Genomic DNA, 19052 nt, shown 5'->3' with positions numbered 1-19052 from the left:
CGAGTTTTATTATGACATCCATACTGGGACGAAAGTGGGATGCTGTTTTCCCCTGGAAATAAAGGGTTCCTTAATAACATTTGTTAGAAGTATATTATGTGAAAATTAGTACAGAGATAGATTGCATCCTGGAGACGAAAGATGAATGCTTTTAAATGCGAGATATTTTGCTTCACTGGTTACTCTAAAATTCTCAGTTTAAAAAACGTTATATTTTAATAATCATATTAACCCATTTCTACTCCTCCTCCTTCCACAATGAGAAGGGGTTAAGGCCACTACCACGCTGGCCTAGTGCGGATTGGTGGACTTCCCACACCATTGAGAACATTATCGAGGACTCTCAGGTATGGTTTCCTCACGATTTTTTCCTTCACCGTTAAAACAAACGCACATAACTTAGAAAAGTTGGAGGGGATTCGAACCCGTCCCCCGAAAGTGAAGTCGAAGTCCTACCACCGTTTCCACATTTTAGTAGTGTTCATATTTTTTTTTATAATCTTGACGAACATATTATTTTCAGCCCTGGTGCGGTGGGATCCGCCTACGTGGCCGCTGCTTGGACATTAGCTCTCGCATTAGCCGTCCTATTACACGCAAGGCAGACTGAGTGGACGGCACGTTTAGACTTCCTCTGGCAGGTGCAGGCTCGTGACGAGAAAAGGGAAATGGATGCGTTGCAGGTCAGAGACAAACTTAAACGAACCAGGGCTTAGGAACTGTATTATTAAAATAAAGCTTAATTTGATATACTCCGCGAAAAGCAGGAGAAACGTATGCTCGAAACCAAAAAGATCTTAGGCAATGTACCCAATGTGTATATAATGTACGAAATTATAAATTACACCATCCAATTTCTCCTGCTTTTCGCGGTATAGCAAATTAAGCTTTATTTTCATAATATATCTGTATTCCACAAAGTAACGCCTGCTTCTATCCAACATATATAGGAACAGTTTTTTTTTTTTTCAATGTGTGTAAGTTATTGAATGCAATCTCTTAAGTTGTGTTGAAATCTATAAGGACAGCGAGTTAACCTGTTAGGGCTGAAGCTCCCAAACATATAAACCCAGCAGCGTACTTATAAGTTAAGGAATTTGTCACGCACCCTCGCCTTAACCTAGCTAAATAAAATAGATAGAAAGGTACTTTTTAATTAGACATATAGGCACGAAAAATTAAACACTCATTGCGAAACCATAATAAATAAAAATTATTTGTTAAAAGAACTAAGAAAAATAATTCTACCCCAAAACTTTTGGGTACAATTATTTTTCTTCACGGCTGAGCTTGAACACATTTTTTCACAATACGCGTCAAGTGGGACAAACCGTGACACCGGTGCTCACACTATAAAAAAAAATACTTTGGGACTAACTATCTACGACGTTTGGGAAGCCCTGTGTTAGGGATATAGTATTAATAAACCTATATCCCATATTGGTTTGTATGCAACGTTTTACCGGAACGCAGAAACGCTTGACGGCAAATACTTTCCGGTGCCACTACACAGACCCAGTGCAAAGGTTTTGTTGTCCAGGGTAGACATGAAGTAGGAAGATGATATAAAATTGATAAATCCTCCTCATATACGAGTTTTCGAACAAAAGTGTATGCAGTACTTAAGAGAACTACTGTCTTACTTAAACAGTACAATATATGCAATTTAGTGACGCAAAGAGCATGTAGATTATTGTAGGTACAGCCGAGCTTTCGGGATACAATCAGAAGGCGCCAGGAACCGCTGCCAGGCGAGTGACAGCCAAGGTCAAGCAACCAATTAATTTTGGCATAGAGTAAGTTGAAATGATAGAGAGTAACAAAGGCTACTTTTTGTGCCAGGAAATCAATATGTTCCCACGGGATTTGTAAACATCCGCAACAAACGCAGACAACAGCTAGTGAAGCAATAACTAAAACATGTTTTAATAAAAAAAATCTTCATTTTAGGCATCAAACCGAAGGATATTGTTCAATTTGCTACCAGCCCATGTTGCGACACATTTCCTGGACCAGTTTAGGACAAACATGGTAAGTGAATGCTAAATATCGCTCACAAAATAAATTAACACTGTGTTGAAAGTTCTATTGTACGTTACAGAGCTACATATCTATATTACATTTTCTTTTGCAGTTAGTTTTGCAGTTTTATTAGCTAAATGTAATAAATGGTGGTAGCCAGTAAGTAAGGCTTGGGTTCCCTTTCAGGGTAACCGAGTTTGATAGCAAGCACATTTAACTTATCGAAGTTACATGCATTTTTAACCGACTTCAAAAAGGAGAATTCTGTTGTCTTTTTTATGTATGTTCCGGCATACCACCAAAATTAAGGTATAGCCCATCTATACCTAAATGACGGTGGTATATTTGCAAAATTCTTTTTTTGGTTCGAAGTGCTTTATTTCGAATTGGTCCCATTATTTATTATTGATCTGATAAAGAGTTTTAGAGACAGACAACGGAACTCTTTAAAAAAATTACAGCCATTCAACCCGCGATTGTTGATATCGCATAAATGTGTAATGCATTTGCAATCTTACAACATAATATCACGCCTTTACACTGGAAAGGGTAAGGCAGACATATTAAGGTTAACGGGTTACACCCACATTTTATATAATATTTTTTTTTAAGTTAGTTGCAGCATATCAATATCATAACTCTAGCTTTATTTATTTAAAAGGCATTTATTTCAGTTAGTGTAAAATTCATTAGTGAAGCAGTGTTTTTTTTTTAATTTTCATATTTAATTATATATCACTTGCTTGAACCTACATACCCGAGTGTTCCTAATAATGTTTTCAAAGCCATGTGAAATCTAAATCAGCCAGCGTGGTCGAATACGGCCTTAATTAACTCTTCTTATTCCGGCGACCCGTGCCCTGTATTGGGTAGCACTTGATGATTAGATAAATGATTAACAAACGATATGTTTCTCTCCTTAGTTACACAAATTGTTTACCGGGCAGGATACTTTGTGATTTCCATCCTTGACCTTCAATTTTTTTATTTGGTGCAGGAACTTTACCATCAGTCATACCAACGCGTAGGCGTAGTGTTCGCGTCTATAACCAACTACCATGAGTTCTACATGGAATTGGACGGCAATAATCAGGGCATGGAGTGTTTGCGGCTGCTTAACGAGATCATTGCTGACTTTGACGAGGTGAGGTGGAAATAAGTACTTATTAATTACACAGTAAATCACCAACATTTCAACACTTTCGGGGGGCCGAGTTCGAATCCTAGCGCGCACCTCTAACTTTTCTAAGTTGAGTCTTTTCTTTGCTAACGGGTGTTTTAAGCAATTTAAATATGCTTCAACGGTAAAGGAAAACATCGTGAGGAAACCTGCATGTGCCTGTGATTACACCCTTAATACCAAAACAAACACAGCATTGCAACAATGCTGCTTAGTACCAGAAATAAGCATGTTCTACTACTAGCTTACGCTAACCAAGTACCCATTTCCTAATTATGTTCCTAATGATGTTGCAGTTATTAGGCGATGATCATTTTAGTGCCATAGATAAAATAAAAACTGTTGGATCCACGTACATGGCTGCCGTCGGGCTCATTCCCGATAAGAAGATGTCTGATGATCCGAGCACTCAAAAATATATGGCTACCCTTGTCGAATTCGTATTTGCCATGAGAGACAAACTCAAAGATATCAACGACAATTCGTACAATAATTTCATGCTACGAGTTGGTAAGTAAAATTACAGCTACCCACAAAAATCTAATTTTGGCTGTACAACTAAAACAGTAATTTTTTTTCAGGAATTAATGTCGGGCCTGTAGTGGCTGGTGTAATAGGGGCAAGGAAACCACAATACGACATTTGGGGTAATACAGTTAATGTAGCGTCTCGCATGGACTCAACAGGGTTACCGAACCACACTCAAGTCACGGAAGAAGTTTTCCAGGTGTTGAAAGATTTGCCCTACCAGTTCATATGTCGAGGCAAAGTCAAAGTAAAAGGCAAAGGGGAGATGACAACCTACTTTTTAACAGATCGAGCGCAATCGAGTGGCACCACTCAGAACAGCTCAAATGGTCAATCCCAAAATCCTCCGTCAGTCTACGGCGGTGTAGCGACACCACTTGCAATGTTGCAAAATTCGGCGAGAAGAGCAGCAGCACAGCCATCGAGGCTTCCTCCTCTTAGAGAGACCTCCGTGACTGGTGAAAATGAGCCGCTACTTCCTTCGAATGGTCACCAAGGCAATGGCAACAATCACAAGGGCAGCAAGGGACGGAGAAACAAGGAGTCCGAAGATACACCACCACCTCCGCCGCCGCATGGCATAAATGGAAATCCTCGGTGGCCTCCACCTAGAGCTTTGGTTCCACCATGGCCTCGACCACAAGAACCGCGCCCTCCAGCCGTTCATAAGCGAAGACCTCCCACCAGACTGCCAAGGCCAAGGTCTAGCGAAAGTTTACCTTTAGCCAGAAGTCCAAGAGTGCATTCCTCTGCAGATGAACTAAGCTCTCTAACCCGCTCTCCTAGTCTCAGCTCCTCCGACGAGAGCTACTCTCGGACTACTGACGCTTCTCCTTCTCCCCCAAGACCTGCTCCTTGGTTACCCCCTCCTAGGCCACAAAGAACTGAAAACAATTCCTCGTACGACTATCCGCCTATTCGTCTTAATAAACCTACACCTAACATCATTAACGAAATATATGCCAAACATAAAATGAACAAAAAGTCTTCCCTCGAAGAGAAAATTCTCGACAGTAGTATAAACTATCAAAAGGAGGAAGAGAAATTGCAAAGAAGTATAATTAATATGCTCCAGGCCTCCGTCAAGAGAGATGGATGCAGCCAAACCGATAAAAAAGAATTACCACATCGTCTCACTCAAAGAACGAGTTCATTTTCGAGTTCCGGGAGTCGGCCGAACAATTTAAAGCATTTGAATCTTGATAGTAGGGAAGTGTTCACCAAACGGAGTCCCTCCGATGTTGCATGCGTACCGCCTTTCGAAAGAGAGATTCAGAGGCTTCTGGATGATAAGAATCTTATAAAAATAAATTCTCCTAAAGTAGAAAGAAAGGATCTGAAATTAGAACTAAGGTAATTGTTTGTTTCCATTTATAAAATTTTTATATTTGAATATTAACTTTACAATATAAAAATATATTAACTACTTTACAAGTATAGCCTAAGTCTTCAATGTGTTGTTAAGTGTTAAGGTGTTTCAGAGCGCCAAATGCATCCGTGGAAGCAGTAAGGAATTGTAATAACAACAGTAGTCCGTTGCACGCGGTGGGACTGGCGGCCATCACGCAACTGGCGAGACAAGAGCCTCCGAGCCCGCGCCCTCGCCCCGCGCCCTCACCCCTCAAGCCCACTGCGGACTTCCCCGGCGTTTTGCCAACCGACGTGGTCGTAGAACTACCCTCTCCCGCGCATTCGGCTGAACAGAATTCTAGGTGAGAAATATAACTTAAGTAGTACAGAAGATATCATGTTAATCTGTTTTCAGCTCAACATGCTACATTTATTTTTGCAGTGTGCCAAGTGTAAGAAAGGCAGAAACGGCGATAGTGAAAGAAAAGCAGGAGAAAGATTTACAAGACCGATTGCAAAACCGCGTAAGTGTACCTGTAATCTGAATTGAATTAATATAATTCAGTGTTCGAAGATAATCTCAACCTTCAACATTATTTCTAGGTGACCACTTCTACTCATAGAGAAATGGGTATCTACGGAGAAAGTCAATCGGAATGGAGTTCCTCGTGCTCAGAGGGGGAGGGCGAAGGAGACGGTGGGCAACCAGAGAGTACTGGCTACACGACCGATGACCCGGCGTTAGAGAACGTATCCATGTTGAACGAGGCGGGGCTCACGGACGCAGAGGCAGCCCTCAGCGACGTTAACTCCTGCTACTTTGACCGCGACGACGACGTTTCTTCTCGGGCTTCCTCTCGCCTTCTGGACTCGGAAGCCCTCGTGTCGCTTGAGTCCCTCAGCGCCATCTATGATTCCGACGAACCTGCGCACAGGTACTTAGCGAATATACGAACGGTCAGCGAATCTATTACCAGGAACTTTGGCCAGTCAGCTCACGTCACCGACGGCGAGAGCGATGTTTAGCATCGCTGGATTTGACGCCGCCCGTCAGGGCCCGAATGAAAAATCTTTCGTTGTGTGTTGAAACATGACAGACTTTCCAAAGAATTATAAGTCTGAATGGACGGCAAAATGTGTATGAGCTCTCTATGAATTAATTAATACTCAGTTCTTCATTTTCTTATGATGATAGTGTGGTTACTAGCGTTCGAGGATATATTATCTAACATCGATCGATCGATTTGTAAACTTCATTGATCATTGCTATTGAACTGCTAACGTGCCTGGTTATTTAAATCCTGTGTGTACTTTATATATTATGTAAATTGTCAATATGTACCTATTAATGACACTGTATAATATTCATTGTACATTTGCGAGTGCCATGTAATGGCTCTTCGAATCATGTAGACGTATGCGGTGATCTCTACAATTATAAGGTGCTCTGATTTAGAATTATTAGTTATTTGTCTTGTGATAAAGAAGTAGGGAATTCACTATATGATCGACCAATATCTGTAAACGTCGGTGTTTAGCGTAAGGGCTGGTCCCTTTACAGTAAAATCTACTAGTATCATCCAAAGGACCTTGTGTTCGTAAGATTGTCGGTTAGTACGGTTCGATGATAATGTATTAATTTTGCATTTCAATTCATATTAATTAAGGCATAATATTGTTGTTACTACAATTAATTGTTACTAATGATAAGATACCCTACTGTGAATCCTTTGTGGCTATACTTAAATCTCGGGTTCCATTTCATTTTAATTCTAGTCAATTCTTGCTTCTTTGTAACATGTTTATTTGTTTTTCTTTTATATACCAATATTAAATATTAATAATATACATTGATGCCATTGTACATTGGTACCTTTGTTCAGTAATAGGTATAATAAAACATTGATTTAATTTATCTTGATATTAATTTATTTGTCTAACTATATTTCTATTTAGCTTCGAACCTTTACATAAAAATTGTAGTTTTAGACCAAACCCGATAGTACAATAACTACTACATACAACACCATTAACGAATATTTGTTGTAGAATATTCCCCATTTTAATATTTAGAGTCTTATATCGTTTATTGTAACATAGTTTTGTGTCAATTTCGTGTATCTTTTACGTATTAAGTGTAAGCTAATAATGAACAACTCGTTTGAGACTAATGTATAATGTGATTGCGTAATTTCGTTAAGTGACTGCTATAATAATATGGAATGCTTAAGGATTATTTGTATAAGCTTGTACTTATATAGATGCGATAAATGGCTGACTCGTTACTCTAGTTTTGCTGGTCGTGGAACACAAAATGATTCACTATTCACATACCCGCTTGCTAATAAACGTTGTAAAGGGTTTGCATAGTCACGCAATGTTTTGCCTTCTTGCTTCAAATAACAAATCCAAGAGATAGAGAGAGAAAATGGTATATCTAATCACCAACTATACTACAATGACACATACATCAACTATAACTATACAATGTTTATTAGTTAGTCCCTTTATATATTTTTTGATTTTTGCTGATGCTATTATTAAAACCACGTTTTTGTTATCTTTAGTGTTTTTATTATGAAGTCAATTTTCTCATATTGAATCAGGTAGGTACTTTGTTTATTACATTAGGACCCCAATTTTGTAGGAAAATGATAATTATGTTTTATTCTATATGTGAAAATATGCCTAACAATTTTTTTTTATTATTATTGCAGTGCTAATAAATAAAAGGCGACATTTTTTAAAACTGAGTGTCAGATATTATGCCCTGCATCTGCAAAAGGAGCTCTACCTATGTAACTAACTAATACCTTTCTGTCTTTTCATTTCCTGTTTTCGAAAAAACAAGTAAGCTACGTTGGTAAAGCTCACTTAGCAGATATAGGAAAAGTCTGAAACTTAGTTGTAGCAAAATGACATAAATGCGCCTTTTTCATTAGCACGGCAGATATATATTATATACAGATAAAAATAACACATTAGATTTGTAATTTACAATTATACGCAAAATATTTCTCGACTAATTTTTTATCTTATCATTTCCCATTCTTAAAGTCAAAGTCAAATATTTCTTTATTTAAATAGGCACTTCGATGGCACTTTTGATGCGTACACATAATATTACATTTTATTCTGTTCTTCGCATGTTTCCTTTTTTTACAAAGTAGTGTGTCCCTATGATTTATACCAAGTAACCGCTCGTAGTGCGTATATGAAGAATAGGGCAGAATCTTTAAGTTTCATTTTTTCAATATGACAAATTTTGATGAATGTTGGTTCAACGTGTATTTTTACACTAAAGGAGTTTTAGTGGATATTGTTAATCTTTGTAAATATTGTTAATCACCTGTCTACGCTGTAATCTAAGTAGTTTAGCATGCTGTGAAGATATATCTTATTTTTGGAAGGGATCTCTTATTTGCAATCAGTCTTCTCAGTATGTCAATTTTAAAGATTTTTCTCGTTAAAATGTGTAGGTGTAGTGCCAAATATTTTGCTTACTTACTCATTGTATTTATTTCAATAGCAACAAATTATATTTTTATGTTCTCAACTTTATGTAATGTTATATATTTACAAAATATTTACCGAATAGTTCAGAATTTTCGGGTAAAACAGTAGCAGCAATCAGCATAATGCCTATATAACATGTAGAAGTACCTAAATTGGTCAATGAGAAAAATTACGTAATTTAGCTGATTTAGTCACAGTGAAGATGTTTAAAAAGATATTTAAACTGTTGTATACTTATATATTAATAATAAATTATATTCTATTCGTTTTGCCGTAATAATCAATATGACGTCGAGACTATCTTTCTTGTTTAACTTTCATACCTGGTATATTTCCTTTAGTTGTAGAATTATTTTTTTGCTATCTGTTTACCGAGCAGTTTTATTGTTCCTAAATCAGCTACCACCAAACAGAATGTTTACCAAAATATCAATGTATTATTATAATTGTGTCCCTACTTTAAACTCTACATATTTCAGTGTAATAAGTGATATATTTATTTCAATTCAATTAAGCAATATTTAATTACTTACAAATAAAGAGGTTCGAATGACCGGAACTGTGGTTTGATTTATTAGAATTATGAATTTGATTAATTCCAGCCTTACATACTAGAACTTGAACTATTTTGTTAAAAGATTTTAGGGAAGTTCTATGTCCTGCAAGTCTAAAGCGCTTTATAATATAGATGGATCACTGATTCATAAAATGGGCTCCATGGGATCGCGTGTCATGTTTGCGGCGTCCCACGTCGGTTACGGTGTTGTTTTCCGCATACTAATGTCCTTAGCCTTGAATAGAACACTATGGTGTTCATAGCGGTGTTCAACATGGCGAGCTTTAACGGCCCGACCGTTGGAACTTTGCGTTGTTTCGACAAAACCGAGGATAGAATTACTCTAACTAAAACCTAGTCGCTGATACTAAAATGTTGCGACATATGCATTTAACACCCTAGAAGTTATTTTAACCATTACATTTAAAATACGTTCTTAAAGAATATCAGACGCGGTTGATTAGATACTCAGCATAGTGATTTGTTTATCGTGGACCCCTTTAATCTATCCGATCTATAATTGTAAGTAATAAATGATAAGTAAACAATACCGAAACTAATTTAAGTTTACTAAAACAGTCATAAAAATCTATGCTTATTTCTGCATTCAGTAATTTGGAATCAGTTTATCAAATGAACTACCTATTGGATATTGTTTCTGCTGCATAAACGAACGCAAGTGATATAATTGATACCGCCACTGAACCATACCGCTTACACTTGAGCAGTCGTTGAGCATTAATAACACCTGGATCTATATTACTTTCCCAAATATTGTACTGAAATCGCAGAAGGAAGCAATTCCTGCGATTTGCTAGTGCCTTGAAATAATTATGTGGTATAACAGATGACGATTCCGAACATCTATCTTATGTTTTCACTTATGACTTTGGATTTTTTTTCAAAGACAAAAGACAAAATTTCTTCAGTTCTCTTTTCCATAAAAGGCAACCAAAACCATGTACCTAAAGATCTATTGTTTGTTAGTATAAATCATTGTTTTGATTGCACAATATGTTCTAGTTTCCGTTATAAATAAAACTGGCTCATCCTTTCGATTTCACTGGCTATTAAATATAAATTAGTACTTCAATTATTGCATTGTGCAATTCACTTTTAACAAGGTTTCCTTAGAAAAACTATGCATTCCAATCTATTCATGTGGAAATTGAGTTCCATTGTTTCCTTTCTGTGTGTTGTTTGACCGATTACTGCCAAGTCGTAAGGCAATAAGGTACTTATTTCTGTTTTTTTTTATTCTGCAAGTTATTTTTGAGTATTGGATAGAAGCAGGCGTTACTTTGCGGAAATCCAATATAGAATAGAATAGAATAGAAAAACTTTATTGCAACACAACAAAAAAAGGAAAATACAAGGAAAACAGTAATAGTACTTAGTGCTAGGGTGCAAAGGCGGCCTTATCACTAAAAATGACCAATATATTATGAAAATTAAGATTAATTTGCTAAACTCCGCGAACAGTAGGAGAATCTGTATGGTGGAATTTATAATTTCTTCAATCCGGAGAAGTTGTTGACTTTACAAAACATTTTTGACTAAAAAAAAGAAAAAAATTTATTCAAAAAAACTTTACAATGGTTTAATCTGTATATTCAGGTTTTTAATTTTGTCTGAAACTACCTTATAAAAATGTTTTTTCTTTTAATTATATAACTTACTATTCTAATGTATCTAGAATATAAACGTGGGAAAAGGTCTAATCCGTGTGGGTGGCAAATGCTCTTGGTACTAGATTATTTTCTGCAATGTAAACAGTTTAGCTGCGTACTCTGACACCTACATAATAGTTATTTATGCAGATAGGACCTACATAACAAGTTTTAAGAACGGACTTGGAATGATGTAATGATAAATTCTTTTATAGTGATTATTTTAACTTGTTCTATTGTCCTACAGTTCCTATTTATGATACTTATAGCAAATATAATATTATCCACTCTAGAAATTATTTAATTCTAATACATGGTTCGCATTCTAGCCTTCCCTTCTGTTTAAAAAATGACCACTTCTATTTGTATTTTGTACTTGGCATCGGCATATTATGCTGGTGATTGCAAGGTAAATTGTTCAATTAAACAGAAATACCATAACGTATCAGAGTCAAAAGTGTCTACTTCAAGTACTTTATATTAATTTCCTCGGTTCTGAAAACTCGTGACTCAATTACCTAGTAAGGGCGGTTTCATTCAAAAGTTTGAAGCGAGGCAAGTGAAACGACATCGGGTAGTGTGACGCAGCTCGACGTCGGCAGTCGGCACGTTGTCGGCTGACTCCGGAACCCGCGAGCGCAGCACAGGCGCACAGCTGCCCGCCGTGACGCGGCCGTCGATTGGCTGCACGCGGAAACCGGTCGCCCCCCGCACCTCCGCGTCTCGCCCCCCGCTACAAACTTCCAAACGAATTCTTATTCATACTCCTCGCTATGACCGTTGCTGTCGCTAATCGTGCGCCCGAGCCCGTATTTCGCGTAATCTTATCGAAATGTGCTCAATGTTGAATGCCATTACTATACTCTACTCGTATTGATAGATACAAAATAAACGGCGATCAAATCTAGTGCGACCAGCCGCTGTACCCGGCGCTATGAAAACGCACGACGAAACCGGTGGTTTTGTCCTTTTTGTTTCAACGGTGCTTTGTAAGCGGCTACGGCATAGGGCTACCTTTGCCATGTGCGTCAGATAGTGTTGTGCTCCTATTAGTTTTTGGACAAACTAATATGCTAGCTGGTGGAATCTTACTGTGCTTATATTGTGTGGTGAGCGCAGTGTTTGGTGAATCATAAGTGGCGTTAACATGAAGGTGACGGTGTGTTTTGGTTCCGTACGAGTGTTGGTACCTTGCGGCGCTGGCGACCTGTTGGTCAGGGACCTCGTACGGGAAGCTACTCACCGATACAAGAAAGCTACCGGGCAGGTTAGTACTTAGTGTATTCTCGTCACCTTGTTGACATTTAATCTAATTTCGCGGGTTTTTTGTGCAATTTCATTGGTAGATCTAGCGCCGCTTTCATTGGCTATTACCAAAATAACGTTTTTTTTGTAAAGTTAGAAGGTACCTACTTAATTTTTCTTTAACTGTAAATATAAGTTAAACGTTTATTATTAGGTACTTATTTGTATCTCGTTGCGCTCCATTCATATTAGCTACACCTGAGAATGCGAAGTTAATCTATAGACTGATATTCTCGTTTTGGCCGATGAGTAGCACGATTATTATTGTTGGTCACATCTAGTTTTTGCGTATCTAATGATCATTCCGCTATGGAATGCACAGTCGTGGTAGGTAGCGCGAGAACCACTTTCGCGACAATATTATTCTGCTATCAGATCATAGTCTATCGTAGCGGTGCAAGAGATGCGGTCCGACTACATCCATGCACGACTTGATCGAATTTCGTAATGGGAACGACACACTTTAACAGGTTTTTACACTAGTAGATATCGGACGGCAGACGCCAATAAATACGGGGTCATCGGCTTGACTCATGACATGTCGGTTTTTTGGGGTTATGCGTAGAGTTTTTATTGTTTTATTAATTTTAAAGATTATTTGTTATACATTCTAGCAAAGTAACTAGGTAGTTAGTTAACCACCGTACTACTAGGCGCCTTAGAGGGCAGTTCTGGAGACTATTCCATCGCAAAAATGGTACCGAGGAGTTGTTATGGGAGTCCAGACCTTTTAATATGTGGTGTGGGTAGGCAATTAACCTGTTAGTGGATATAAATCTCACATAAACTCTCGCGAGGAGTTTAAATCCAGGTACTTAACTCATCAAGAGATTTCCTGTTACAGCGAAAACCGTAGGCCGCCTACATCCGGCTTCAAAGAACCAAAAATTTAAATCCTACCTACCTATGTCCTCGTGGTTTAATAGGTAGACTATTTCATGGCAGTCGTATTCTACTTATTGCATAGATTCGCACGGGTGCATTGTACATACTAATATGGAGCAGTTTGGATATATGTATATAATATTTTGAATTATGATTATGATTGCTCTATGTACAATTCTGTGGTATCTTTGTAAATTAGATCTATCTCGTAAAGTTTAGCTAGCGTTTTTAATGTTTTAATTGTTTTTTTTGTGTGACATCACGTTACAAATCTTTGAATTTCTTGGTTTTTCTCTACATTTATATGCCTTTATACTACATATAAAGCCTTCTCTTTAATCACCCTATTATTTAAAACTGCATTAAAATCCGTTGCGTGGTTTCAAACATTTCCGCCTACTACAGCGGAAGCAACTGTGTTCTTATGCTATGTAAAGAAGATCTTCATAAAACTTAACATTTTAAATAGTATTTAGGTACCTAGCTCCTAATTAGCGCTTTTCAAATGAGGTGTCTTTTATAAATTAGCTCTCGTTAGTAACATGCATTCACCTGCAACAGTCACACCTGCCGGTGCAGCCTACTGCATAACCCGTAGCAAGCGACCGACGTCAGTGCAGTGCACTATCAAAGTTTATGCCCACTTTGATATTGTTAAAAGTCATCCGTTACGAGCTTAGTTCAATGATTGGAACAGGATTTTTGAGGAAGGTACATTGAACAAGGAACAAGTAGGCCGAACTTATTGCCATTAAAGAATTAAGAAACTCGTGAAAGGTACAGCTTACCAGCTTCATAATAAAAACTGTATTTACTGTTTGAAATTTAACCAAATGAAAAATACACCCACTGTCTCCGAACCGACTTCCGCCGTGGTTATAAAAATTGTTAAGTTTCTAGAACATGTCGGAAGGCCAGTAGAGCGGTAAAAAATATTTTAACCGCTTATCAAATAGTGAGGTAAGTGGTACCTTTAGAGCCTTCGATCTTTCTGTTGCATAATCGAGGCAATCATGCTTATAAAGAAAACGGCTCAGTGAGATAGGTAGGCCAGTACCAAGTAAAATTTACTTGCAGTACAGTGCTGGACACACAGACCTCAGTAAGGAGTACCTTCAGGAGAAAAAGGAGTACTTTAAGTAAAAGAGGATTAGGAACTTAACAACTCAATGCAGCTCTAATGCGGGGCGGCGGGCTTTTGCTTTTACATTAGATGGCCGATTTGCGGATAGGGCAGCGACCCTGCTTTCTGAGTCAAGGCTTTGGGCTCGATTCCCACAACTGGATAATGTTTGTGTGATGATCATGGATGCTTTTCAATGTTTATTTGTATATTATAAGTATTTATATATATTATTCTTAAAAATCTTCATCAGTCATCTCAGTACCCTTTACACAAGCTACGCTTACTTTGTAGCAAGGTGGCGGTGTATATATTGTCGTAATATATTTATTTGTGACCGAGAGCGTTCTCTCCGAAAGCTTTTATTGTTACTTTAGATAAGTAAAGTTCGCGATGGTACGTACTGAGTTCCTTGGTATGCCTAGGCAGTGGCAATCCCACGGATGGACACAAGTCGCCTCTCTTGTAGTAATACGGGTTTATTGCAAGCTGAATTTTACGAAACTCAATCAGGTAGAAAATAGTATCAGAAGTGTATTTTACTATAAATGAACATATTTATAAATTTATTCTGTTAATTTTCAATGTAATCACACAGGATTTTAACATAGACTAAACACACATAAATATGTGTGAATAAAATTTACAAGTAAAACCTAATTTATTTAACAACTAAAAAGCAAGAAATAAATATTTCCTAAACCATTTTAAAAGTTGTGTAGTAAAATGGTTAATTACAAAGTATAATACAAATATATTGTATGAGTGTATACTCATATTATTTGTATGAGTTCCCTTTTTTATAGTACCTAACGAGGAAAGTACCTATCTATAAAATAAAATAATAAAACCTTTAAAAAAAAAACCTTTATATTATTTAAGTTAGATTACAAAGAGATACTTCGATGCGTTAATATCTTAAATAAGATGATGGTGATAGATAATTGCTTTTGTTATCATCATCTCACATTGTTAAGCAACAACCTACGTGCCGAGCATGTACAGAAATTACTGTAAAACTAATCGTGGAGTGGCAGGTAAAAAAAACAAAAAATGCATTTTGTATCAGAGGTGCGTGACGGAAACTTGGTTTTCCTGAAAGGAAAGCCGAAGCCTTACTCAAAAGCCAATAACTTCATCTGAAATACTGGGCAATAAGGCCTCATTGCGCGTAATGAGTTGTTTCATTTTCCTGCAAAACATCTTAGAATGGATATACATATTTAATATTGATCAGACACTCTTCAATTTAAAACAATGCTTTTCTTTAATGAACCAAGCGGCCAGGTAGGTTGTTTCAATTGAAAGGTCTATTGTACTTTTTCGTGCTATATGGCTAGAGTTCTCGACCGGTTCTGAGAAAAGTGACGAGACATTCCATGGTGTGCCGATCTTTATTATACCTACTTATAAATAACCGGTACCATTGATTTATTGTGACGAGGATTTTGCATACTGTGCTATCTATCCAGACCATATCGTATAATATTATCCTTAATGCATATATGTGAATACATAATAATGATGGCCGATTGGCGCAGTGGGTAGTGACCCAGCTTTCTGAGTCCATGTTCGATCCCCACAACTGGAAAATGTTTGTGTGATGAACATGAATGTTTTTCAGTGCCTGGGTGTTTATCTGTATATTTTAAGTATTTATGTAAGTTATTCATAAAAATAATCATCAGTCATCTTAGTACCCAAAACACAAGCTGTGCTTACTTTGGGGCTAAATGGCGATGTGTGTATTGTCGTAGTATATATTTATTTATTTATATACCTCGTCTCGTTTGTATCTAAATCATCCAAGTCCAAAAAAAGTTACGTATGTCTGCTGGTTGACAACTACGGATCTCTTGTCAGGCCAAGAATTCTTTGGGATTAGATTTTTCTGTTATAAACTCTAGTCACACCAGCACGATGTTAAAAATATTTTGCTGTTAGGTCACGCAGATCAAAAGAGAGTTTTCACTATAACTTCTCTTTCCGTGGGTATCTGAAAGAATAACCGGAGAAGGGGCTGTAGGGTCCTCCGTCCATAGACCATCTACCTCTATTATTTACTGTAATTCGTTGCCCTGCCCAGCTTGGCCGAATTCACCTTTGCAGTCGACTGCTTTCGGCTAATTATTGATTGAAGTTACGAAATTGTCGGAATCTACCCCTTACCTCGGTGAGCATGAAGCCTAATGTTAGCGGTTGCTCCCCCTGGCTGATACCTACGCTACGCCATAAACATGTTGTGACGTCACTACAAGATTCATTAATATAGAATTCCTTTAATAGTTCTATTTTGCTTTATATAATTCGTAATGTAAATAATTAATGTTTTCCAAATGGAATAATAACAATATATTTTGTGAAATAACTTACCGGAAACAAATATCGTAAAATATTATTATTGGTTCGTTTTGTTGTCAACATTGTAAACGGTACCTGAGCATTCTGTATCAAGTAAGCAGAAACTCTGCTCGATTATATGTCAAATTTAAAAATTGAAAAATAGTATTATTCCATGTCCTATCCCCACGTTTTTCAACACTTTGTTCTCTCTTAACCCCATTGTAGTAGTATGGTGGATCTACATCTTAAAACCTCCTATCCTATCAGAGAGTACGACTGTGCCAATAAGCCCGAGTGTAATAGTGATGATGCTGTACTCATAGGTAGGCATATGTTGGGAATAGTTCTAAGAACTCTTAATTACAAAAGGTTGGTAACGTAGAACGAGCTCTGGCGGTCTAACTGCGCTGTTTTACAAGTTACATGAAAATAAGTCTCTAACCTATTATTTTGATACAATACTATCTTAACCTGGCCACGCTTCGCTTATTCTTTCGCGTGGGAGCTAAGGGATGAGAAATAAAAGAGCAAACACTCTTCTACATAGAAATGTATTCATTATCGACCTAGCTTACCGATAGCGGATTGGTAGACTCGCAAAATGCCAAGAACATAAAGAAGAACTCTCATGACATGCAGATTTCCTCACGATGTGCTTCTTTTAGCGATATTTAAATTTAAATAGTAAGCTCCAAGCAAGTAAGAAGTAAAGTCGCATGCATATCATAGCATAAAAAAGCCCTGCCTGATTAAATTATTTTTTAAAAATTTATATAGAATATAGTTTTTTTCATTTTATTTCAACTCTCAATTCTAATATAATCGGGATTCTAAAATATCCAGATATTTATGATATATATCAGATATATATTATTTGAATATATAATTTTATATATATTGAATATCCATTAATATATATCGTGGAATAGAATAAAATGTCGGATATATGTATCCTAGAATCCTGAATCTAATGAAATATAGTTTCGAACTCAGATTCCTCACAACTGAAATGTTCACACTAAACAGATATAGACTATATATAACACATGTACAAAACGAATCCTCACATCTTTAAACTTTTAAGACGTATCTACTTACGCGCCACATGTCTGGTTTCCTGTCAAGTGGATAAAAGCCGGCTTTAGGTCCGAATTCCTTACTTTTTTGATTATAAGTTACAAAATTGTTTCCACTTGCTTAACACAAGACGAAAACATTCTGTTCCACTTTGGACCATTAATAAAAAGCTCTGAGAAGCTTTTTCACATGTTACATACATTCACACGTGATTGTCCATGTCCAGTGTGGTAGGTATAGTTTCGTACAAGCCAATAAACTTACATTTAGAATATTAGTGGGTTTGTTGTTTTATTTTTCTTTCGCAGCTATAACAGGGGTGCTAAAAGTTTGACGCATCTGTGGCATCGTGTTTCCCGAACGGAAAAATCGATTTTGACTTTGTTTTTTTGTTAACGGTGGTTGATTATTCGGAAGTGTTCTTAGCTACGTTTGATGAAAATACCGGATAACATATATTTTCACAACTCCCTTAATATGGGTGTCAAATGAAAGGGCTTATCAAGAACGGACTAGTAGAATAATGTACATTATTTTGAAAGACGGACGATTTCTACATTTTAAATCTATAGGTAATTAAATCGGCCTACTGCATGCAAAAATGTCTCAATAAACTAGTTGGCTTACTGTCCTAACGGCACCTTCAAAAAATCCAACCCTTACGCTAATGTAGCCTGTAAGCTACCTACTCGTAACTAGGATGCCCATTCAATAGTCAAGGTCGTAAACTTTTTACGATTAAGTCCTATCCAATCAATGTTAAGGGAAGCGTCGTAGCGAACATGTTTCGGAGCCATACGTCATTACAACAAGCATTGTGCGATGAATCTGGTCTTCAGGTACTGAGGGATTTTAAACGGAAATATGTCAAGAAGTTTCCCATATGCTGCCGATTCGTAGAATTTGACACCCAATAGTCGAGACCTGGGTCCAGCAGATTAGCTTCGGTTGATATGATGATGATGAGAAATCATCTAGTAATAATGTTATGTAAAGTAAGTAGGCATTAAGTTCATATCTTATATCGAATTCTTTTTAAAATCTTATCAAATTACTTAATTAGGTAAGTGGAACAAATTACAGCATATCGTTAAATGGTACCGAATTCAATGTTTGTGCGATATCGTTGTTCGTCTAGTAAGAAGCTTCGGGCGGGGCTAGCTACCACCACACCAACGAAGACGTGCCGCGAAGCTAATTAGCGTTCCGGTACGATGCCGCGATTATATTATTGCCGAGGAAAGGTTTACAAAAAACCATTTTTTTCTAAATTTCATTTTAGTTAACTTGCATTTGCGAACGTTAATAAAGAATAATATTGCTGGATGATCGTGTTTAATTACTTTAGTAGCTGTTCTTTATTCTTACTAGGTAATATTATATTATAAATGCGAAAATGAGTTTGTTTGTGTGTCCTTCCTTTACACCCGAACTAAGCAACCAATCAACTTGATTTTTGGCATAGAGTTGAAAAGACGGAGAGTATATGGGATTTTT

The 19052-nt window shown here is 37.0% G+C and overlaps 2 protein-coding genes across 3 annotated transcripts in view; both read left to right on the top strand.

Moving 5' to 3' along the window:
* LOC120624811 (Ca(2+)/calmodulin-responsive adenylate cyclase-like) overlaps positions 1 to 9155 on the top strand; it is a 138392-nt gene extending 129237 nt beyond the window's left edge. For both annotated transcript variants that reach the window (XM_039891565.1, XM_039891564.1), the window contains 8 exons: positions 524 to 683; positions 1951 to 2031; positions 3020 to 3166; positions 3499 to 3712; positions 3784 to 5083; positions 5212 to 5442; positions 5523 to 5604; positions 5684 to 9155. In XM_039891565.1, coding sequence (XP_039747499.1) covers positions 524 to 683; positions 1951 to 2031; positions 3020 to 3166; positions 3499 to 3712; positions 3784 to 5083; positions 5212 to 5442; positions 5523 to 5604; positions 5684 to 6106 — 2638 coding nt within the window. In that variant the 3' untranslated portion in view covers positions 6107 to 9155. The remainder of the gene's footprint in view (positions 1 to 523; positions 684 to 1950; positions 2032 to 3019; positions 3167 to 3498; positions 3713 to 3783; positions 5084 to 5211; positions 5443 to 5522; positions 5605 to 5683) is intronic.
* A 2401-nt stretch (positions 9156 to 11556) lies between these two features.
* LOC120624181 (partitioning defective 3 homolog) overlaps positions 11557 to 19052 on the top strand; it is an 83879-nt gene continuing 76383 nt past the window's right edge. The window contains exon 1 of the mRNA XM_039890546.1: positions 11557 to 12089. Within this exon, the coding sequence (XP_039746480.1) occupies positions 11970 to 12089 (120 nt within the window). The 5' untranslated portion in view covers positions 11557 to 11969. The remainder of the gene's footprint in view (positions 12090 to 19052) is intronic.

This window comes from Pararge aegeria, chromosome 6, assembly GCF_905163445.1.
Source record: "Pararge aegeria chromosome 6, ilParAegt1.1, whole genome shotgun sequence".
NCBI lineage: Eukaryota > Metazoa > Arthropoda > Insecta > Lepidoptera > Nymphalidae > Pararge > Pararge aegeria.
The sequence above is the reverse complement of the archived record's forward strand: the minus strand, read 5'-3'. Positions and strand labels throughout refer to the sequence as shown.